Source organism: Myripristis murdjan, chromosome 16 (genome assembly GCF_902150065.1).
Source record: "Myripristis murdjan chromosome 16, fMyrMur1.1, whole genome shotgun sequence".
In the NCBI taxonomy this organism is placed as follows: Eukaryota; Metazoa; Chordata; class Actinopteri; order Holocentriformes; family Holocentridae; genus Myripristis; species Myripristis murdjan.
Window position 1 is genome coordinate 14,758,148 of NC_043995.1, and position 24,353 is coordinate 14,782,500.

The 24,353-nt window shown below is 41.0% G+C and overlaps 2 protein-coding genes and 1 long non-coding RNA gene across 4 annotated transcripts in view; 2 read left to right on the top strand and 1 right to left on the bottom strand.

Annotated features, from left to right (window-relative positions):
* Nucleotides 1–1,760: 1,760 nt before the first annotated feature.
* LOC115374028 (syndecan-2-like) lies at nt 1,761–15,293 on the top strand. The gene is made up of 5 exons (XM_030072738.1): nt 1,761–2,051; nt 8,632–8,758; nt 10,307–10,533; nt 10,979–11,294; nt 11,526–15,293. The coding sequence occupies exons 1-5, from the start codon at nt 1,992–1,994 to the stop codon at nt 11,687–11,689; spliced, it is 894 nt and encodes a 297-aa protein (XP_029928598.1). The 5' UTR covers nt 1,761–1,991; the 3' UTR covers nt 11,690–15,293.
* A 554-nt stretch (nt 15,294–15,847) lies between these two features.
* LOC115374029 (uncharacterized) lies at nt 15,848–17,200 on the bottom strand. Its single transcript, XR_003929587.1, has 3 exons — nt 17,172–17,200; nt 16,841–16,953; nt 15,848–16,674 (listed from the first exon to the last, which is right to left on the bottom strand). It is a non-coding gene; the product is annotated as an uncharacterized LOC115374029 (long non-coding RNA).
* Nucleotides 17,201–17,240: 40 nt separating this feature from the next.
* Nucleotides 17,241–24,353, top strand: part of LOC115374027 (carboxypeptidase Q) — a 20,030-nt gene continuing 12,917 nt past the window's right edge. The window contains exons 1-7 of one of the 2 annotated variants that reach the window (XM_030072736.1): nt 17,241–17,558; nt 18,703–18,805; nt 19,387–19,507; nt 20,413–20,628; nt 22,142–22,258; nt 22,921–23,128; nt 23,475–23,682. In XM_030072736.1, the coding sequence (XP_029928596.1) occupies nt 19,387–19,507; nt 20,413–20,628; nt 22,142–22,258; nt 22,921–23,128; nt 23,475–23,682 (870 nt within the window). In that variant the 5' untranslated portion in view covers nt 17,241–17,558; nt 18,703–18,805. Of the gene's footprint in view, nt 17,559–18,652; nt 18,806–19,386; nt 19,508–20,412; nt 20,629–22,141; nt 22,259–22,920; nt 23,129–23,474; nt 23,683–24,353 lie in introns of both variants that reach the window. The other variant, XM_030072737.1, reaches the window with a different exon arrangement.

The window sequence follows — 24,353 nt, forward strand, 5'->3', positions numbered from 1 at the left end:
CTTTCTTTCTTTCTTTCTTTCTTTCTTTCTTTTTTTATTTAACTGAATGTCTGTTTTATGTCCTGGTTGTTCCTTGTGACTTGAGATGTGGGATTTTTGTTTTGTTGTAATACCCACTTATATGCACTAGGGGGAGACAGTGGTTCAGAACCTACAGCAGAGGAGAAGGCACACATGGCCAGTAATGCTATTTGAAATGTATGTAGTTATAAAATACTTCATAATAAATAAAAAGCACTCTAAACAAATGTACAATTGTCATTATCATGTCTGTCCACTTTTGAATTATCCACTTATCTAGTACAGTTCAAAAACTACTTATTTATGTACATTTTGCATTAGTTCTCTGTTACCTTATTTTTTTCCCCCAAAGCTGACTATTTTTGATCATATGGGAAAATGCACACTAGATACTTCCTTAAACGTACAAATTGGTTTCCTTCATTTCCCCCTAGCAACTTCTCCATGTCCCCACCTTCAGACATGTTGATGTCACACACACTTGACTCTCTCGGTGCCTTCATATATCACTCCAGACTCAGATTTAATGATTTTTACCAAGTTTAGTCTTGATATAGCTTATTTTCCCTAAACTAGTGCTAGTTTGGGAAAGTACTTTTAGAATAGTTAGAATAATTTGGATATAATTTAGCCTGTCTTGTGAGATAATAATTTGGTTTTTGCAGCACTGTATGCAGTGATTTCTTTATTTAATATGGTGGTGTATGACTAAGCCAAATTTAGAATCAGCAAAAGAACAAACACTAATGCAGACAAAAATGAATAGAAACATTTTCAGAGAAGAATTGCATATATTTAATCCTGCCTACATCAGCAAGACTACAAACACTGTGAATTCATGTAATAAAAAGTTACATGAGCTTTATAATGTAGCTAAACTGAAGCCCTGGGCTACATCCCCACCCAATACTGCAGACTGCCTAATAACAGTACGCCTGCCCTTTCATTTTTAAATACTGGTATGTTTTTCATGCCATACTGGTGAAGGCTACGTCCACCTAAACCCTAAACTCTGCTCACCCACTTCCTTATTTGCAGAGTGGTTTATGCTGCCTTTATAGGCTGACATGCAATAAATATGCAATAAATAACCTTCATAGCTGACATCAGAGAGTAAGTAGTACCAAACTGGTGAAGGTTGTATGAGGAAATGGACCTGGTTGTGCCAGAGAAAGCACGAGGTGGCTCTTTCCTGCAGATGTAATTAAATTTGCTGGTGGAGGCTGCAGTTTGCCCTGTGCTGATCCCTGAGCAGAGGTCACATATTTATTCACCACAAGATCCCTGATATTATTTCTCAAAAATTATCTCTATTGACTGCAGGCCATAGTTTATCAGCCTCTCAATTCATCACAACATTCCTGTTATTTTCGTCTCTGATTGTATTATTCCCACTTTCCTCCGAGATAACCCCCCATTCTTTTGTGTGTGTGTGTGTGTGTGTGTGTGTGTGTGTGTGTGTGAGAGAGAGAGAGAGAGAGAGAGAGAGAGAGAGAGAGAGAGAGAGAGAGAGAGAGAGAGAGAGAGAAAGAGAGTGCGTTCATTGAAGAACCAGCTGACCTCAAAACGTCACGCCGTGCTGACGTAACTGCGGGGCCACGCTGCACTGCCAGTCCAAACAAGCTCTGTTTCCTCCTAGAGAGAGAGAGAGAGAGAGAGACAGAGAGAGAGAGAGAGAGAGAGAGAGAGAGAGAGAGAGATACCATTAACTCAGGCAAAACAGAAAAGACAGAGAGAGAAAGAGAGAGAAGAGCCTCCACATCTGACCAGCGCTTCAGGCAGCAGTTTGAAAGTGAAGTGATTTAACAAACAGTCGACAAGTACAACAACTCGCCGCGAAATCAACTGGACGACCATCATTTTTGTTGTTTTGACTGTATAAGTTACAGCTGAATTTAAAAAAACAAAACAAACAAAAAAAAAACAAACATTTTTTTCTCCTTTGCTGTCGACTCTTCTTGGAAATTAAGATGAGGAATCTCTGGTTGTTGTTCGTCGTTGGGGTTGCGACCGGTTTTATCAGTGAAAAGGTAAGTCCAAGTTCGTTTTTTGCGAGTTTTAGTCACTGTTTCCACTCAGCCCGACCTGAAGTTACCTGGCGCTAGGTGATATGCTAACTCGAGTAGTTCTTGCGACTAGTAATAATAATGGCAGCTAATTAAAGACAAAGCCTAAAGTTACATTGTTTTTCAGCCGCCTTTGGTTATAGTTTCTTGTGTTTACCCCCGCAACATCAAAGAGAAATAGTCCCAGCCTGCTTGTGTGCTGTTGGTCGGGTTAGTCAGCTTGCTTGGGATGTGTAATTTTCTTATTTGTCCCAGTCGCCCTACGTTTATGTGCGAGGGAATATTTCACATGTTTACTTTAAGCTATGAAACCACAGGGCTTAATAAGTCTGTGCTGACACAAACAAGCTTAAATGAACTTTTTCTTTCTTTCTTTCTTTCTTTCTTTTTTTTTTTTTTTTTTTTTAAAACAAATCGTAAATAACATATAATCCCCACCAGCGGGTAGCAGCGGGTATTTACAAAAGTGGTGTGACTTGGCCAGGTGGATCTGGGTTTACTGGCATTTGAGTTCATTTGGTGTCAAGTTCAGCCAGAGCCAAAGCCAGCTGAGCCTGACATCCACATCCAAACCAAACTGAACCAAAACAGTCCTGTGGCTCAAGCTGGCTGGGCTCAACATAAGGCTTAGGTCCACTTTTAAAAAATCAGTTGCACTGCTTAATATGGGAGTATGACAAACAGCATTGAATGTGTGCAAGTGTAAATCAGGCCAAGCATTACTAATGAGTCTATTAACTGTCTGACCCAACAAGTCTGTCCTGTCTCATAACTAGAAAACATTTCTCTCTCTCTCTCTCTCTCTCTCTCTCTCTCTCTCTCTCTCGCTCTCGCTCTCTTGCTCTCTCGCTCTTTAAGTTTGAAAAAGTTGGAAAACACTTGGAAGTGACAAGGAACACAGAGGCTTGTATATTGTGACAAACACACAAATGTGGTTGCTTGATTTATAGACCACAATAGTCCAGAATGAGAGAGAGAACGCGATGGGGAACATTGCCACCTCCTCAGAAACACAGGATGTCTATGATTTATGGCCTGTGCATTCTGAATGGGAGAGAGCTGAAACCCGAGACAGTCCCACTGGATATGTGGAGTAGGAGCTGAAAAGGCAGCACACTTCAGCCAAACACAAGTTCAGATATTTTAAATATTTACTTGAAACTGTAATAAAAGATTCACTTGACATCATATTCAGTAGATTTTTTTTCACTCGGGCCAACTAGGGCAACACCAAGTTGCTTTAGATTACAAGAAAAAAAGGCTTAATTCATTTTCCATGTAACTTCCATGAGCTAGAGAATACAGTAATGTTTCCAAATTGCTTCGCGATGCTCTGAAATGCTTAATCAAATGCTAAATTGTTGGGCATGATTGGTGGTGGTGGTGTCGAAACAGCTGCCTCTTTCTGGAAGGTACGAGTGTGACTGACCAGTTTTGGAATGCCTGGCTGCTTTGATTATTTTGCTTTCATCTGAATGGAGAAATGTTGAAACAGGCTCTCAGCCCGTGACGGATCGTGAGTCGGAAGTTGTGTCACTTTAGTTGGATGGATGAGTCACAGCGCATCCAAGCAGGCTAGTCCAGGCAAGCCGGCAGCTGCTTGGGAAACACTGAGTCCCTGTCACTGAGTCCTACCCATCCAGTGTGAGGGAGGATGAAGACAATGTCGCGTTCCTAAATAGCACAAATTCTGTGTTAGTCCTGATCTGCAGTATTATTCTGTTTCTGAGACACATTTTGCAAGTGTTCATGCTGCACAGACAGTTTAAAGAGATACGTTCCAAACAAATAATCCCTTGCTGGACAATATTTTGTACATGCTCAAGTCGCTGTAATGAGATCAGTGGTACCTTGATGTGATATATGGATAGATGTGTTCATCAGATGTAAGCAGTCCAGTCATAGGCTACTAGTCACAAAACAGATGTGAAACATGCATCCTGGCTGTCTGGCTGGAGCAGACTGTGTCGCTCTGTCTTTCCACCTTTCTGTCTCATGTTTGACTTTGTTGCATATTTTGTCTAATTTCTAGTCCCAGCAAGTCCTTGGGCACAGTTAACATGTCAACAGAGTAGAAACAGATTTTAAAAATAGGATTTTGCTGTCAGAAATTCCACTGAAACAAGTTAACCTTTTGAATTTCCACACAGATTGGTGGAGTTCCCAAACCACCAGACAGTCCTTAATATTTTATAGCCTCTTTTCTAATACAGAGTATCAATTTGATCAATTATTTAACTGATGAAGACCATAAACCATTAGTTTGGAGTCTGTGGATACAAATAATTGCGATTTACTCAGGGTTTCTGCACAATAAAGACCTGCAATCCTTCAGTGTGTGAAAAGGGCAGAAAATTACCTCACTTTCTGGCATTCTACATGTATAAATCTTTTGGTATCACAACTGGGCACTGGGGAAATTCTCTTCCATCCAAAAAGACTGCTTTAAGTTTCATTAAGCTGATAAGCAGTGCCACAGACACAGTGTTGTGCACTGCTGATAACTAGCAGATAGATGATGACAGGTCTGTTGTGTACTTTTCGTTGTTACACAACCTCACTCTGTTGACCCGGCGTTGCTCTCTCATTATCATCACCAATGTAGTTGGAGTGAGCAAGGCACACAACTCAAACGTTATGACCCACCTTCAAGTTCACTGGGGAGATTCTTGCAATGAATACCTGTGAAATACTTTGACAGCCACCAAAAATACTAACTCTGTGATTAAAAGAGCCAGCAAAGCCCTCAGCTCCACCTCACCCACCCCCACACTCCTTCATGTGATCATAAATCTCCTGCATGTCTGTAGTGTTGCACCACTATGACCTGACTGTGGTTTGTTTCCATAGAAAACTGTCTTCACTGTGACAAAGCACTGGGACGCCAGATGGTATATGCTTTGTGTGTTTTTGTGTGGCACATACATATGTAGCCTATGTTTTCCAGATGTGTTGTGATGTGAGCCACTGAGTCAAGTCTTCCAGTTGAGGTAAATGTGTCATGTATGCTTACAGTGTCTCTCTGGCAAAATAGGTAAACAGGAAAATTAAGTTAGCTGATTCTGTTTTACCTTATTGCTTAATTTGGCGCTGATTTAGACAGGGGAGGCCTGAAAAAAGCATGTTGAGTGACGTCTTGCCAGGAAGGATTTAATCTATCATCACATCCAGTTGAAATAACTTAGTGACTAATTGCCTGGTTTAAAAAAATGATTCAAACTGGAAGTCTTCTCATGAAAGCAGCCACATAGCATCAAAAGCCATGCAGAATGGTTATATTTAAAAAGTAGGTGCTGCAGTTAAAACCGAGGAGAAGTGAGATATGGGGCTTCTGAAAACAGAGGGGGAAACTGATAAACCTCTCAGTCTATATGTCTTGCATTCTTTTCTCCATCAAAAGCCTTATTGGTTATACCGGCATGGTCAAGGTAGCTTCTCTACTCGGCCTGTCATGAACCTACTTGCACACACACTTGGCTCAGCACTGCTTGCTGCCTTGCTGGGAGAGTGTGAGAGTGTGTGCTTCAGTACACAAATGTGTCCCAACTCATAACGCTGTGGAAGTATGTGCATGTGTCAGATTTTGTTTAGACTATACAGATGGTGTGTTTGGCTGTCTGTCCATCAGTGCAGCAGCAGCAGACTGAAGCTGTAGTGGTTGCTGTGGCCTTAAAAGGGAATCCCGCTCATATACTGTCCCCTTGGTCTGGTACAGTCCTGTCAATATGAACCTGAACTACTTTCTCCCAAACCAGACACCAGAGAAAGCAGCCTGTTGATTTCCAGTCTAGAGATTTTACCTTGACCGTAGTCTTTGAGAGACTGGCTTTCATTTGGATTGCATTTACAATCATCAGATGTACAATGAAGTCACAAGATGCTCATACTTAACCTGTAGGCTACTCAAAGATTGCATATCTGTAGGGGCTCAAGTTACGTGGGGCTCAGACATGTGCTTTGGAAATCAGTGGCTAAGACTGTAACAGCTCCTTCTGTTGTTTAAGTCAGCCTTGGCATTGTTAGACTCTGCTGTCATCTCCCTTTGAAAATAAATGGTTTGTGGTTTGCCGGATTCCATCCCAATCTGGATACAGCACCTGGTTTGTCTCATTATGATGTTTTTCTATTAGCCGAATATTGTTAGGTTCCAGCTGTTTATTTGACAACTTCACTCATCCAGTGCACCGGCAGCTGGAGGAAACATCAGAGAATCTGCTATATCAGCTTGTGTCTGCTTTCTGCCTCATGACCCAAAATGGGAATTTAGCCGAGAAGTTGAGCGTGAGCCCCGAGCCAGTGCATTAACATCATGTATCCCTGCAGCTCATTGGTCTGTCCCATTAGGTGCACCCTGCTTAATTGGTGCCAGTTGTTTCAGCTGCTAATTAGTGTAGGAATGCCTCAGGTATAATTGTTGTTTTGGGTCATCATCACTGCACACTAGTAGAAAAAAGAAATATACACTCATTTGCCATTTCTTATCGGGATCGCTCCTAATTCCTCTCTTATTCCATTTCTGTTCTGTTCCCCGTAGAATCAGAGAGAGGCTGTTTGCTTGTGAGTCATAACCCAACATTGCAAAATAGATACCAAGAAAAAAAAGTGTATTATCCACATGCCATAAGAATCGATACTTAGTTAACCTGTCAGTACCACAATTTTGAAAACAATACCAGTAGGCCTAGCAGTGTTGTTATTTAATATCTGACTTTTGTAACTCAGTGGTGTTCTAATTTAATGTATTCTAATGTAGGGTTAGCCTGTATGTTTACATACTGAACCACTACAAGTTGCAGTAATGCCTCCAGGACTATAAATCAAAATGAGAGCACATAATCATACCATTATCGTTATTGCCTCAGAGGGACATTTATTGTTCTGTTTTGTTTTCTGCTCAAAGGCTTCAGGCCAGTGCCATGCTCACTGTTCTTATTCTGATGTCGTCTATATGTCTAAATACTTAAAATACATTAGGTTTCTGCACACTCGTTAATGGATGTAAAAAGTTTTTAGGTAAACTGGTGTGCACAGAATGGGATTTCTGTTTTTTGCTGTGATATCCAATGAGGTATTGAAAATGGTGATAATTCACTAGTATCGGTATCAACCACAAAAACTGTTGCTGTGGCATTCCTGCTTAGGCGCTGTAGTATTATGAGAAGTCCCTCTGAGAATTTATTCCACTAGCTAGAATGTTAGCTCACTTAATCATAAATATTTAAGACATTACTTAAAGACAAAGTGTCCTACCTCTCCCTCCTCCTATTTTCAACACCTGTGTTACTAGAAACACATTATCACCATCTCCCTCTTTCCCCTGTCTATGTAACTCTTTCCACTCTGCCTCACTCTCCCTCTCTCAGCACCTGTGTTAGTGGAAGCATGCTATACATACCAGACATACCTCAGGTCTCAATGGGCCATATTCATCTGTGTGTGTGTGTCTTACTACCACCATCTGCTGAGTAAATCCTCTTCCTCTCTGGTTGGTTGTGTTTCAGACTGTAAGATTGCTTTCTTTGATTCATATGTTTTTACTGGTCTGTCTGAGCTATTTGCCATACGTTAAGTCTGCCTTGTTTTCTTTTTAATTTATCACATCTTGTTTTATTCGGCCATGACCTAAATCATATCTTAGGCAGTTTTTTAAAATGTTCTTGCTGGCCCTAATCACATTGTTTTAAGTGGAGAGAGAAACAGGAAAGACTTGGAGAAGGAGGTTGACATGTGACAAAGATCCTAGGCCAGATTTGAAATCAGGACACTGTGCTGACACGATATCACTGAACCATCAGGACGTGCAGTGCACTTTAAACCGTGAATGTGACAACTTCACCAATCGCCAGTGAGAAATCTGCCACCTCTTAGTGCCTAATCTCTCTGGGTAAAGATTATCATCTTCCCTCAGTGTAGGCTTTTTAGATTAGGGAACAAGTAGCGTAGGTTTTTGGTTTCCATCACACTCCATTATGTGTAGTGTCAAACTTTTGGCTTTGAGTTCTATTTTCCTGGGCTCCATCATCAGTATATGAAACACAGGTTTGTGTGTGTCTTGTCTGCTCTGTGCGTTGGCTTTGAAGCTGCCCCTATCTCTCCCTTCATCACTCCTCTCTTAGATCCCCTCTGTCTGGCTCTGTGCAGCCTCACAAATTACTGTCATAACTCATGAATTGAACAGGATACCAGCCTCCATCTACATGCTACACCATAGATGCCACACATGCTACGGATACATGAACATGCACGCTCGCACACACAGTTGGCCAGTGTAGATCACTGGTAGCGAGAGGCATTGTCCCGGTCCAGACACTGAGAGACGTTCACATGTTTTCAATTAGTGAAAGGAATTCTGCAAGTGTGAATGCTTCAGGCCACTCTCCATCTCCATCTGGTCTCTTTCTGTCTGTCTCCGTCCTCTCCTTTCCTCACTCTGCTTTTCTTTCTCTTTCTTTCTCCTTTTTTTTCTCTCTGCTGTTCTTTGTCTCAGTCCATCTCTTTTGCAGAAGTTGAGTAATAATCATAAAATGTATTTTACTTCTTCCAGCTCTTGGTCTCCTCCCAGTCCTCCCCAGCAGATGACCTCTACCTGGAGGGGCGACCATCAGGTGACTTCCCTGTAGACGATGAAGACAATGAAGATTTCGGCTCAGGCTCCGGATCAGGATACTACTGTAAGTTATTAAAACATTTTTTTTTTTTTCAAATTTTGGCTCATTAGGTGTTTTCATTGATGACGAACTTTAAAAAATGTAATAATTCCTTGGTTTTGGGTGTTTTTTTCCTCTTTTTTTAATCATGTTTTATAAGGCAGTTTTGACTAAAGCATCATAATTTTGGTTGACAAAATTAATACACAGTAAGATTTTACCATACAGGCATCGTTGGGTGGCTGAAAATCCTTGGAAATGCTTTAAATGTAATGTGGTATTTTCAAGGTTTGAAAAGTGCTTGGATTTTGAATACAAGGCTTGAAACTGTTTGAAATTGTGATTGCATTACTGTTAAAGTAAATGGCTAGGCCAGTGACACATTTTCAAACTTGAAACTTTGTTGTTTTTTCCTTTTTAATTTGTGTCCCTTCTGCAGAATGCTCTCACTAAACATCATGTTGGTTGTTTATAGCACAATAACATCTGATTTACTGTGATGAAGTAGTGATAGAATCATTTTGAGTCGCCATAAACAGCTGTAAGGGGCTGTAAAAAAAATGAAAATGCTTGAAAAATGCCTAAATTTGATTTAAGAAAATGTGTCAGAATCCTGGCTGTCTCTCTTGCAGGCAATCATTAAACTTAGGGTGTACTAAGCTGTTTTCACTTTCCGTGTAATTAAACAACGAAGGAGGTAAAGAGGAAGTAAAATATTCAGGGGAAATGCAAACATAAAATGAAGTATAAAACTTGGCATGGTAACATTACTTTTCTTTGTAACAGCTGCCAGCCCTCCATCTGTTCATATTACCTAACTTGATAGTGATAGACAGAAGTAGTGCCAGTGTGTGCATGTGTGTGCATGTGCCTGCGCATGCATGCATGTGTATATGTGCACATTTAGCGTGTGTTTGCCCAAACCAGACACTTATACAGCAGCAAAGTAGCCACAGACGGGTAATATTAATCATGGTTTGAAGTTCAGCTTTACTTAGAAACACATAGACGCAAATGGAAATATTTGTACGTTCATGTGCACACATGGTGCCAGATGTTTGTCCTGAAGTGATATGGAGTTTGCCAGGTGAGGTTTTACTAGAAGCTAGCAGATGTCAAATACTCTGTCTTTATTACGAGTGACTCACCTTTATTCACACTGCTGGCTGTGTGGGCATGAAATGAGGCTGAACTGTGCTTGGGTAAACTCCAGTGAAGTTTACAGTTTAGTGGGAGCTGACAGACATTCACCAACTGAATAATTTTACCAACCATTATAAGATACAGATTGCATTCTAGAGCTGCAACTAATGATTATTTTGACAGTCAATTATTCGACTAATTATTGCAGCTTTATTACATTCTTCTTGCACATATAGTATTTAGTACTGGTTAGCTGATTTCACAAGGGCCTGTTTCAGTGTTTGTCATTGTCAAAAGTTGGTTTTCATGTTATTCAGCCAAAGTAGCAGTTTTAGACCATTATTTTTAGACCAAAATCTGTTAAATAAATATCACATTTAAGTGCTGGTACTGGATTGATGTTGATCGGCTCCTCTTCGTCTTGTCCAGCTCTCAATGATGTCCTCGACAAAGATGAGTCATTCAGGAGGTTCCTCTTCAACGCCTCCGAGGCCACGCCCATCCAAGAAATGTCTCCAAATGAACCGACCACAACGGCAGACGCTCCTCCCAACCCTCCAACCACAGCAGGGAGCAGCCAGGATCTTCCAACCACAGTGGAGGACACTGCAACATCATCAGATACACTTACTGAGGAGAAGGACACAGAGCTGGAGGTAGAATATCGGACTTACTTTTACTTGTTTATTATTCCAATACAACAACTGCATCCAGATTTGGATGGGAATAAGTGTTTCATGGCATGTTTCACTGGCAAACATGTCAATTTAAAAGCTCCTGCATTTAGTCTTTCTTTGTATCAGTCAGCCCGTGTCCTATGTGAGCACAGTGAGTGCACCTGGAAAAACCCACACCTCAGCTCTAAAGAGCGTGTTATGAGAACAGAGAGCTTAACAAAGTTTGTCCCAGGCTGGCCTCTGTACTGCCATGATATATGCATTTGGAGCAGTTTGCTGTTGCTGCTCTCAATACCATCTAGTGGTTGGATAAAATTGCATAGCACACATTTAAGGCTTATTAAGGGTACTTGTTTATTCTGTTATGCAGTATATCAGGCACTCTACTAACGTGTCCGTTTCTTTCTTTCTCTGTCTCTTTCAGAACACACGGCTCAGTCCAACAGCTGACTGGTTCGCCTCCAGTGCCAGTCCTGACTCTGCCACCCTCCCTCCCAGTAAAACCCCAACAATCAAATCCAACACAGATGTTGGTCTGAACAAAGACACCATGGACAACAGTCTACCTGAGGATAACTCAGATGACCTTATTGCCAAAACCAGTGGAGATGAATTGCTGAACAAAGTAGTTCAAGATAATGAGATCGGCAAAGACGGTCAAGGCAGCAGACTGTACGAGATGGACGATCCTGAAGAGGTGACCTCTGAGAACCTGTGGGAGAGGACAGAGGTGCTGGCAGGTAAAGACGGAGCGGAGTTCGTCTCCACTTGATGTTGAAATGGCCTCAGCCCTTCTGTGTAACTAACAAAGACATTTAACATCATTTTTAGACAGTAAACGGAATGTTTACATTGATACTGATACCTGGGTTTCGAGTGGTGCTGTGTTATAAAATATATGCACCACATATACAACAAATACATATACAATATGTGAAGATATAGTAATATTTCTGTATTTCTGTTTCCAGCGGTGATCGCGTGCGGAGTGGTTGGATTCCTCTGTGCCGTTTTCCTCCTCCTCCTCCTTGCCTACCGCATGAAGAAGAAGGATGAAGGTAGCTACGACCTGGGAGACACCAAAGTTCCCCCAACAGCCTATCAGAAAGCTCCTACCAAGGAGTTCTATGCCTGAACCGGCCAACGGGGGACTCAGGAATGTAATCTGTCACCCACCAGTCATGACTGAGAATGAATCTTTTGACAGCTCAAGATGATTCCTCTTGTCGAAGTTTGAAGTCACACTCTCCTCCTCTTTTCTCCCGTGCTGCTTCCTTTTAACTTGTCTCCTCTGTTGTGATTTCTGTTAAAGCTCCTTCTCTGGCATCCTTTCTCTCCATCTGCTGAAGAGGACTGAAGATTCATTCTGTCCTTGAGATTAATACTCAAGAGATTAATCTGCTTTAGACTTTCAAGTTGTATCACAATCATTCTTGTCTAGGAAAGTAATCTACTTTAAAAGTATTGGTAACGCTGTGATTTGAAACCTCCACCACTTTGCCAAGCTGAACTGCACTGGGCTGGACTTGCAAGTTCTGCATTACAGAGAAATTGTTTTTGTCCTATGTGACAGAGCTGCAGCTGAACAGGCCCAACTCAGCCCAACAGTGAGAGAAACGTGACAGAAACTTCAAAATAGGACAGACTCAGCAGCTGTTTGAATGCTGTTAGTTGACATGGTACTAAGTATGGGATTTATTATTAGAAGGAGCTTCTAGTTAATCTTATTTCCCTGTTTGAGGTCAGATTGGCTCTGTTTGTCAACAGACAACATTGTTACATTTCATTTCACGTATGCTTTCTTTGCCAACTCAAACATTTTATGTTGTAATGTGAGATGCTTCCCAGTGTTGCTATGTGAGATGTTGTTACTCTGCAGGTACATATCTTTGTTTCATTGCAAAATTTTGACTTTTGTAGAAATGACCAAATACAGTTGTGCCATATCTTTCTTTTGGAAAATCATTTTAATAGCATCTCCAATGTGTTTTCATGTTGATACATTATGTCTCTGGATGGCATTTTTTTTTTTTAAACTCAGAAGGGTTTGTCATTTCAGTTTGTTTCATTATATTTATACAGTGGTAGCCATTTTAAAAGTCCCTCGACCCTGCATCTATCCAACATTGGTAATGCATTCAGTGGTAGCTAATGTAGTAAGCCAGTTCAACAGAGACCTCTGCCATGGCCACATCTCTGAGTGGATCCAAGGCTAATGACTATAATTCAAAAGCCTTAGAAGTGACCAATGTCTTCTGACCAAAACCAAAGCACATTCCTTTCTGTCAACTGCGTACAGTTATAATAGTGGGTTTGAATTTAAAGGGACAGTGACAGCGTTGGTCTACAGTCTACAGAGTCAGGGCTTATCCAAACAGCAGGGTTCTAGAGGTTAGCTTCAAAATTTAATCTACTACAGATTACCAGTTACCTCTTTTTACTGTAATCAGCAGTGTAACCTACTGGAATATTCCTACTCAGTGATGTAATCTATGCACTTATGTTTGCAAATGGATTACTTTGGTTATTATTGTACTCTGATTACTGGAATCGTATAATTTGTAATTGGTTGCAATGCTAGTCTGAACTGTTCTTTGTTCTGGGTATAAAAGTATCAGAATTTGAACCTGAATTTCCCAAACAGCAAAACCAAACCTCAGCCAGCCAGCCAAAGAATGAATTTTCTTGACCAAGGCAGAACTTTTAAGCACACAAGTAGGGCAGGGCAATATATTGATTATAATATCGATATTGTGATTTGAGAGTATGTATCAGCTGGGAATTAGGATATTGTAATATCATGATTTGGCATGAGTGTTGTCTTTTCCTGGTCTTAAAGGCTGTGTTACACTAAAGGCACATAGTTTTCTGAACTTATTAGATTGTTACAGCAGTTCTTTTATTTCCCTCTTGGGAATTAACAGAACAGTTGTCTGCTTTGTCATCACATCCGCATCATCAATAACTGTTTATAAAAAAAAATCTTGTGTAAGCATTTTATGAAAGCACCAGTAGTCATCCCTGCAGTATTGTCACAATATCGATATCAAGGTATACTGTCAGTGATACTGTGGTATTTGATTTTCTCTGTATCGCCCAGCCCTACTCACAGGTTATAAAAGAGTAAACAGGAGGTAGTTAAGAGTGAAGACAAAGGAGGGTGCTATTCCCCTTTGATAGCACACAGTTTCACATGTATCCTCCCTGTTACTCACCTGTTACATTTTAACCATTCACCAAATGTTGACAAAGCTTCAGAGAAGATACACTGCTGCATATCTGTTCAGACCCTTTCTCAAATGAGGGGAAAGCTGTCTTGAAGCTGCTTTATATGTGAACTTGTTTTCTTTACAAAAACGTCAAATTAGCGTTGATCCCAGGGCCATGTGCTTGGTTTGAGATCAACTATCGATTCACAGACAGAGGCGGGGTTAAGCAGGTTAACTCTGCCCTCAGAGTACACACTCGTCCCGCTGCCCACAGAGTCCTGTTAAAATCATGTCACTTCCAGTCATCGCTGCATTTTCCTCAAACTGTTCCTCAGTCATGATGTGAGCTATATTGATTTTTCTTCAGTTGCCTTCAGTGTCACACATTAAAAACTTACACAGGTATCAAGAGACTATTGCAGTGCTGATTGCCAGCCAGCACTATCAGGATGGTCAGTGAGTTTGTAAGGATCTTTTTGTATTTCTTTGTTTTGCTGGCTCTCCTGTGTAAAATAATTTTTTTTTGTTTTGAGAATTCAGATTGATGCATTTCAGGAGGCAAAGTAACATGAGTGAAAGCTTTTCTGTCTTTTCACCAAGGCTACCTGTTACTGTTTACATAGCTGTTGCAATGGCTGAATGGACTTAAACTCCATTCCAAAGCAATCGTAGATGATCCGAATGCAAATTAGGAAACAAAAACTACCTATTCTCTATTGCTGGAACAAACAGGAAGAGAAAATCTGATCACTAAGCCTATAAATGACTTACTGTAGATAGCATATGCAGTTTGCTGTGCACTTTTATCCAAAGTGCCTTATCGTACCAAGTGTATATGTTTTTATATAAGACTGACATTTCTGTTGTCAGTGCTGAGATCTGCTTGGTTGGAAATCTTCCACAAAACCCAAGGAAGGTGAACGCCTACTGTCAATCCAACCTGTGACAACTCACACCATCTCTTCCTCTCTGATTTCTTTCGATTCTATGATATCTGTTGGTTTATATGTTGATGATACTATAATTTCTGTGTATTAATTTATACTTAATTAGGCCATAATAGTGATGACATGTTAGTGACAGTATAGAGTGTACAGTATTTACAGATGTCCGAAGCCTCTTTGTGCCTACTGCTATGATTATTGTTATTATTAATTTATATTTTCGCTGTATTTGACAGACCTGGGTGCAATTCATTTTCAGTTTCATGATTTTCTTCAGGATTTAAATTGTGTTTTGTTTTCATATGAAGGCTGTCATATACTAGCAATAAAGAAATATTTGAAAATGAATTTTCATTAGTCGTTAGTAAATTAATTGCTGTTTTAATATTCATTTAAATGAAATTGAAAATTAATTGCCTCAAACCTTGGTTTTTACATGAAGCAGTGGTGATCAACAGAAAATCGTGACGGTGATAAACCAGTGCCATAAGCACAGGACGGGGCCAACAGAGAACTGTGTTACTGACGGTGTATTTTATGAGGTTCACTACTGAATAAAAGATGTGGCTTTGATGCAGTGCTGAAAGAGGGATTGTTGTTTTTCATTCCTTGGACTGGAGGAATGGCTTGACCATGAGAGCACATTCTTCCTCCTCTGGCTTTCTTTCTCTCTCTCACACACACACACACACACACAGATGCATGCGCTCAAAACTGTGTGTTAATGTTCACCATCTTCCTTTTCGCTGACATAATCGCTGCCCACCATTCTGCCGCTCTGCTGTCCTCTTTTTGACCCTTCCTCACCTATTTTCCTCAGCCTCTCTCTCTCTCTGTCTGTCTGTCTCTCTCTCTCTCTCACACACACACACACACACACACACACACATAAAACAGACAATCTGAGTGCTCAGTGGTTGCCGAGGTGGGAGTTGAATGTTTCCACACAATAGCTTGGAACCTGAACTTCATTTTTCATGAACTGCACTGTTTCCCTCTGGTGCTTCAATTCCAGAGCAGTAACTAAAAACAAACCCCCCTGATCATTCTGCATAATTTAATAAAATAATGGCTTTCAGCAGTTTTGCATGAAGACACGTCTCTGAATAATGTAAGCTTGCAGATGAGTGCAGTAAGTAGTACATTTTAGTTGCACTGGTTTTTACAGTAGCCCACAAAAGCATTTCCTCCTGGCGTCAAGAGCCATCCTCTTGAAAATGTAGGTGCCAGAAAAAAAGTTTCAGACCACTGCGCTAAATCAAGCCAGCAGCATGTGAACTGCGCCAAATGGTCTGATGTTTTCCAAAACCTTATGATGCAGGGAAAAAAAACAAATGGCAGAGGAAACCGAGCAAAAAGAAGGGGGTGGTGAGAGACAGGGAGACAGAGAGTGTCCAGCATGTGTATCATTATGCAGGAAAGAGAAGCCAAATGGCTCAGAGTAAACTGAAACTGCTTCAAATGTGGAGGGGAAAGGAGCTGGAAGTGTGCCACTGACAACAACAAAAATGTACGTTTGTTCCAGGATGGTCTTGCTGATTGACAGGTTGACTGACGCACAGGTGCCTTCCATGCTGTGTAAATATGAATCTGGCATCCTACACATGCTGGGGGATTCATGTCGGAAGCCAAGGACTGCAAAAGTAATCAGATATTGGTGGTAGAAGAGGACTGAAGGCTCAATGCTCATACAACTTGAGATCTGAGCAGAATAACACTTTTCCCACAATGTGAATATAAAATGGATGACATGGACATCAGGAAGAGTCAAAAACAGGTAAATGATGGAAAAGCATCTATCTTACATAATATATCTGATTCAGTATGACCCAAGAATAAACAATCATAAAAAATAAGACAGGCGGTCTTCATAGAGGTTTCGCTGCTGCCATTTTACAAGAAGAACAAGGTTTCTTTTCAGGGTGCAATCCTGAAATCCAGGTCTGCAGCTGAATTTGAACTCCTCTCTATTGGTAAAAAAAAAAAAAAAGAGAGAGAGAGAGAGAGAGAGAGAGAGAGAGAGAGAGAGAGATGATATGGTGAGTAGATCTGAGTCTTCACTAAACCACAAGGTTGACAAAAAATAATGCCTCAAGGTAAACATTATATAGACCTTAATACATGCGGGCATACCTTTTTAAATTCCAAACTATTGCATTCAACAACACTTGTCGTCTTGTCTCCTGCCTCTCTCAGAGCTCCTTGAGGTCACTGTGTGTAAATGTACTGGCAGTTGAACCCTGACCCTGCACATTCAAAGTGCAATGCCCTGTAAACAGTCTGAAATATTCAGAGTATTCCATATATTTTCTCATTTGCTGTTAAAATTAAACTTCATATCTCAAAAGAAGCATAATCACACCTTAGAATATTAGAAGGGAGCACTGATGCTAGTCCATGAAGATTCATAGTGTCTACACTTTATATAGATCATAAAGTTTCATCTGTGCAGGTTTCTTCTTACGTTACATGTTTCGGCGGTAAGCCTCCGCCTTCATCAGAGGTGTCACTAGGTGGTGTGTCACGTGTCTTTATCAGCTGATGTTACTCGTAGAGGAGTAGCCTACCTGTCAAATTTGACAGGTGGGCCACGCCTCTCGCCGTCACTCTGCCGCTTGAGTACGCTGTCCCAGGTTGTGGAAAGCATGTAGGCCCCCTCGTCCCGGTTCATTGTTGTTTGCGCTCGTTTTCTGATCTCCACTGCCTCCATTATCCAGCGCTGCTATTGGCTGACCTGTCAAATTTGACAGGTAGGCTACGCCTCTACGAGTAACATCAGCTGATAGACACGTCACACACCACCTAGTGACACCTCTGATGAAGGCGGAAGCATACCGCCGAAACATGTAAGGTAAGAAGAAACCTGCATCGTGTCTGATACAGATGAGCACTGATGCTGCTGTAGAGGTTTCAGCTTTGTAATTGTACAGTCAGACAGTCTGAGACATACAGTATCTGCCTTAAGAACATTTGCAAATGCCTGGCAAGACAAGGTTGGGTTGGGTTGGGTTAAAACGATCCCTTAACAACAGCTTGAAAGCCAAACTGGGAAAGATCTTGAATCCCATATTTTTTTGATAAATCACCACATATCATTTTTTATTTATTTAGTAGGCTACATTAGTGAGTTTCAGTTCCTTAAACTGATGACATACAGAAGCCTCACTTGAGATGGACAAACCAAACCTGTTACATTAAGCTGTATAATGCTAAAACCACTTACAGTCACAACCAATAAATTAGTGCACAGATTCATATTTTGTGTTATAATAATTATATCATTTGCTATAATATGTGATACAGACTCTAAAGGCTTCAGGCAGGCTGTTAGACTGTGCAGCAGACGTACAGAATACTGACAAAACCTGAGTCACCTTGCATAGCTGCTGCACAAGCCGCAGTGTGGTCAGTGTCAAAGCTGAGCTCTACATGTTTGTGTGTTGTCAAAGGAAAGGTGTGTGGGAGTATTTTCTCACACTGCTGCAATAGGGTGAACTATGTAATGTTTTAATTTGTGTTGTCTGTGTAATAAAAAAAAAAAGTTCTATGTAAATCTAAAGGGGAACTTTCAACAAACAGGAAAAAACGTTTCCAAAGAAGTCCATTCCCACACACATCTTTTCACCTCGGCATTGATTTACTTCAGGGAGTTAGTCGACGTTTCGGTTCCAAAAGTGTCTTGTGAAAGGTTCTTGTGACCAAAAGGTCGACTAACTCAGTGAAATAAATCAATGCCAGGGTGAAAAAGTGTGTGTGCAGGAATTGACGTCTTTCTTTGCAAATGGATCTTGGGGGACTTTGATTCCCTGGACCACACAAGAGACAAAGCAAGCGGTGTGTGTGTATGTTGCCTTCTACTCATCTATTAGACAAATACTATCATAAAAAACATTGCATTTATTGTATGTTTGCATTTTGTTTCATAATTATTTGTTTTGGCGCAAGGAAGCAAAAGTTTTTCCAGTCAATATTTGCACGGAGTGGATTTTTTTCAGCCCACAGCCGTCCCATGGGCTTCAGGAGAAAACACACATGAGAGGATCTGTGACTGTCCGTGCTGCATACTTGACTTCTGCTCTTGCTGTGCTTGGCTGAAAGGTTTGTGGTTATACTTCATGAAAATTTCAGCTCAAATGTTATTCCCAATGGTAGGTAACTTCTGCTGTAGGCCTGCATTTACACCAGAGTTACAGCTGCAAAAAAATACTCAGCTAACTTTGTCTGAAATTTTGATTGCAACTCATCTAGAAGGAGCTATAATGGCAGCAGAATTTTGCTGATTGTCAGTGCTACTAATATCATTCATGCACCACAGGGTGTTTGATAAATCTACAGTAGTATAATGTAATTAAATCTGTTTTTAAACACTTTTGTACTGTAAAAAAAAAAAATCTACATTTTGGAACCAGCATTGTGCAATTATTGACATAATCCACTTTAATTTTCAGCTGCCACTGGATTTAGAATAATATCCAAATAACAGAAATTAGATTATTTCTGTCTTATAGTGAAGGTATTATTGCAAGTAGCTGTAAATAAACAGAATGTGCAGCTAATAAAATGCATTCTCTTAGACTTTAGTGTTTGTGTTTTGTTCCATGTGGCCAGGTTAATAAAGCAGCTCTCAGTCTATATAGACATTCCCATGTGTAACTGTGCTGATGATCCTCTCTGTGCAGATGGCTCGGCAGAGCAGAGCACCTTTCCTCATGTCTCTCTCTGTCCTGCTGCTTGTCTGTGACTGTCACCCTCGCATCGTTGTGGATTCAATGCCTGAGTCCAACAATGCCTCGTGGAAAGGTACAACAGATCCTCCTACTATCAGAAATAGTCCAGAATATGTAAAACAATGCTGGTATCAATTTATATTCAGTTCTTTCAAATAAGGGAACTGATTTTCTTCAAGATTAAAATGCTGAAAAGCAGTAGTAAAGGACCCCATTCATTTATAAAACTGCTGGACTGCTATCCACAGAATGATATTTTGTATTGACTTTGTGATTAGAGTGAACTGAAAGTGAACTGGCTCCAGCTCTGACAGTCATAGACACTCTGTATCAAAGTGCACTAGAGCAGAGGTTTTCATACCTTTTCATGTTCTGGGCCCGGAGGTTGAAGTTCATTAAGCTGCAGAGCCCCATCTGAAGTGATTTTGTTCAATAGTGACCCCGCTCTGAACAGATATTCTGGTTTGGTGCTACATGTTAAATTGTTTAGGTGTCATACTTGAACGCTGACAAACAGATTCAATGTGGTGAGATTAAAATACACTGTTATCATATGTATATTTAAAAATGCTACAATTTCTTGAGGATTATTATGGTGAAAGTAAACTGTTACTCATTTTGCTGAGGACCCCTTGGAAGGCCCTCAAGGACCTGTAGGGGTCCTTGGACCCCACTTTGAAAACCACCCTGCCAGAATATGCCTAGGGGCCTACATATTAGCCCATTTGCCATTCATTATATTGGATGCTAGATTCAGTGTGTAATAAACACTAGTTTTGTAGGTAGGATAGTGGGCTACCTATATCCTGTCCTTTACTTTGACTTAATATTTCTATTTTATGGGTATTTGCACCACTCCAGATGATTACATTGGATACAGAGCCTATAATTATTCATGCTGAATCCTGAGCTGACAATATTTAGGAATACCTGATGAAAAAGAGGACTTAAAGTGTACATGTTTCTGTGTAAATCCAGGCTCAGACAGTGCAGCAGAGGTGGCAGGCTATGTTGATGTGGCCAAGCGGATCATTGACCTGGCCTTGTTCGGAGCTGCCCAGAACCGTTCCTACAGACGGCTGGCCGACTTCACTGACACCATAGGGAACCGCGTCAGTGGCTCAAAAAACCTCGAGAAGGCCATCAACTACATGTATGATGCTATGAGACAGGACGGGCTGGACGTACATCTGGGTGAGTGTATCTGTCTCACTGGGTGTAAATGGACTGAGTTGGTTATAACATACACCCCTGATCAAAAATTTTAAGACCAGTTGAGAAATTGCAAGAATTTAAATTTTGCACTGTTGGATCTTAAGAAGGTTCTAAGTAGAGCTTCAAAATGCAAAAAGGATAAATGGGAGTGAGACAAAAAAAAAAAAAAAAAAAATTGAGTAAGCAATTTATTGCAAACAACCATTAAACTGAAATAGGCTGTTCATCAGCTGATCAAAAGTTTAAGACCACACCCAAATCTTCACAAAAATGTGGATTCAGTGTCATTTTCTGTCAGGTATCCACACTGTCATGACCTCCTGATGGCAAAGACTGCATAAGCAAGGCCTCTCGCAGCGTGCCATTGCTGCTGAGGTTGGATGCAGGAAGGCAGTCATTTTTAACTTCTTAAAAGATCCTGAGGGTTATGGAACAAAAAAGTCACGTGGTAGACCCAAAAAAATTTCACCGGCCCTGAGCCGGAGGATCCAATTGGCTGTACGTCAAGACACGGGACGATCCTCGGCCCAAATTAAGCTTGTCACTGGTGCCAACTGCAGTCCCATAAGCATCAGCCGGCATCTGCGAGAGAAGGGTTTTAAGAACAAAAAACGTCTTCAAAGGCCTCGTCTCCTTCAACGGCACAAAATTGCCCGTTTGGAGTTTGCATGAGAGCACCAAACATGGGACATTGAAAGGTGGAAGAAAGTTCACAATGCCCGCCTGACAAAGGACATCTTCCAGAGAAATAACATCACTCTTTTGAACCGTCCTGCGTGTTCCCCTGATCTAAATCCAATTGAGAACATTTGGGATTTGGATGGCAAGGGAAGTTTACAGAAATGGACACCAGTTCCAGACAGTGGATGCCCTCCGTGAAGCCATCTTCACCACTTGGAGCAACATTCCCACTAGCCTCCTGGAAACACTAGCATCAAGCATGCCGAAAGGAATTTTTGAGGTGATTAACAAGAATGGTGCAGCTACTCATTACTGAGTCCTTTTATGAAAAATGTATTTCTATTTTAGGGGGGTTTGGGGATTTTTTGAGATATAGTCTTTTGATCAGCTGATGAACAGCCTTTTTCAGTTTAATGGTTGTTTGCAATAAATTGCTTACTCAAATTTTTTTTTGTCTCACTCCCATTTCTTTTTTTGTATTTTGAAGCTCTACTTAGAACCTTCTTAAAATCCAGCAGTGCAAAATGTAAATTCTTGCAATTTTTCAACTGATCTTAAAATTTTGATCAGGAGTGTACATGTACAGCACTGTGTGTGTGTGTGTGTGTGTGTGTGTGTGTGTGTGTGTGTGTGTGTGTGTGTGTGTCAGTTTGGGGATGACAGAGATATCAAACCAGCTGTGCTCCTGGGTCCATGGTGATGAGACATAGCAGATTAAAATGGCTAATGTGATGGCATCTCTTCCAGCAGGGTCTTCCCTGCTGCTAAAATAAGCAGAGTTTTGTTTTTTCTGACACCCCTCTCCCTCCAGAGCCAGTCAAGATCCCCCACTGGGTGAGAGGAGAGGAGAGCGCAGAGATGATTGAGCCCAGACCCAAACATCTGGCTATGCTTGGACTGGGCAGCAGCGTCGGGACCCCACCTGAAGGTCAAGATCATATTCATCATGTTTTACAGGGGTTTTCTGACTTTTTCCTGTATGGACCCTGATATGAAAAGATAATTTGATTTATAATAGGCACTAATTTGTTTAGGTGTCATACTCGAACAAGGACAAATAGATATGAAGTGGTGAAATTAAAACATAAAGTTTGCACAATCGCTCATACATTTTTTTTATAAACATAGAGCAATTTCTAGTGAATTAAATTACAGCGAACTATTCCTCATTTTGCTGCAGACCTTCAAGGACCCCTAGGGGTTCCAAGACCTCACTATGAAAACCCTTAATGTACTATATTAGGTAATGTCAAAATAAACAGCATGCAGCATGATGTATATTATATACTGTACCCATATTATGATAATATTGATTACATTATTGTTGCTATTTTGGAATATGCAGTCAAACTAGTTTCTCCCTTGGGGATTGATAAAGTATCGTATCGTATCGTATCGTATCGTATCGTATCGTATCGTATCGTATCGTATCGTATCGTATCGTATCGTATCGTAACCTATCATTGTATCGCTGTGTTGCATCTCATCATATTGTATTGCAAATTTCTTGTTCATTCTCGCCTGCTCTCTCTCTGCCTCCCTCCCTCTCCCTCCTCCGTCTCTCTGTGTCTGCTTGCCTGCTCTGTCCAGGTATCACGGCTGAGGTATTGGTGGTCCAGTCATTTGAGGAGCTGAAGCGTAGAGCCGGCGAGGCCGCAGGGAAGATTGTGGTCTTTAACCAGCCGTTTGTCAGCTACTCTGAGACAGTGGCTTATCGGGCGTTTGGTGCCTCCGAGGCTGCCAAAGTTGGAGCTTTAGCCACACTCATCAGATCCATCACTCCATTCTCGATCAACAGGTGCCTGTCTGTCTGCCTGTCTATCTATCCCTTTGTGCTCATACATCAATACATGAGTTGATTCAAATTGCTCCTGTGCAATTTCTCCATTAACTTCTAAAGTAAAGTGGAACGACACTTGGTCAATTTATCATCCTGTTCCCAAACAGGTAGAGACATTGTTTTTAGTGTTTGTAGTAGCAGTGATATTAGTTGTATGGACACTGAGAGCACTGACAATGAAGCACTGAGAGTTGTAGACTGTTGGTACTGTTGTACTGTTGGAGTGCCTATGGGCCAAGCACTTTATCTCCAACTTTTTAGTCAGATCGTGTAAATCAGTCAAAATCTGTCTCCTTCTCTGTAGTCCCCACACAGGCTGGCAGGACTACCAAAATGGGGTGAAGCAGATTCCCACAGCCTGTATCACAGTGGAGGACGCAGAGCTGATGGCTCGCATGGCGCAGAGGGGACAGAGGATCGTGGTCAGGCTCACCATGGGGGCCAAGACTCTGCCGGATGCCGACTCCTTCAACACTGTGGCTGAGATTAAAGGCTGGCAGCACCCTGAGCAGGTAGCACCCTCTCATTACCTTCCTGTCCGGCTCCATCCATCTGTCTCATCGAGCTGCTGCAACTAACAGTTATTTTCTTTTGACTGATTTTTTTTTTTAATTATTGAATAATCATTGCGACTATAAAATGCTAAAAAATAATGTGAAATACCTACTTAGGTCAATTTGCTCACTTAGTCTGTCAAGAAGCCGAATATCCGCACAAAATATTAACTTTATTCAATTTCAAACAGAGAAAAGAATTTGTGAATTTATAACCGGCAAATGACTATTTTTATTTATTTTAACATAATAATGGACTAAAAGAAGAGAATTGATTAACTGCCTGTGGATCGACTGATCAATGTTTTGATCATTTCAGTACTACTGAAAAATAAAGCCAGATGCTGCAGGTTTCAGGCTGCGGAAGGGAGCTGAGAACGCCCCATGTGTGACATAACTTGGTATATAGATATTCATCTCTCTGTCTCAGATTCTTTTTTCTCTCTCCGGCTCTTAGTCTCTCTCTCTTTCCCTGTCTGTAGTTTCCTCAGTGAACCTGCAGCAGCTTGAAGGGAGGAGGAAAAACTGGTGTAACTTTGCTGACTCCTCACATTCCCACAGCTGTTTAGTCTGGTTATTTTGGTTGGGCGTGTGTATGTGTGTATGTGTGTGTGTGTGTGTGTCTGTGC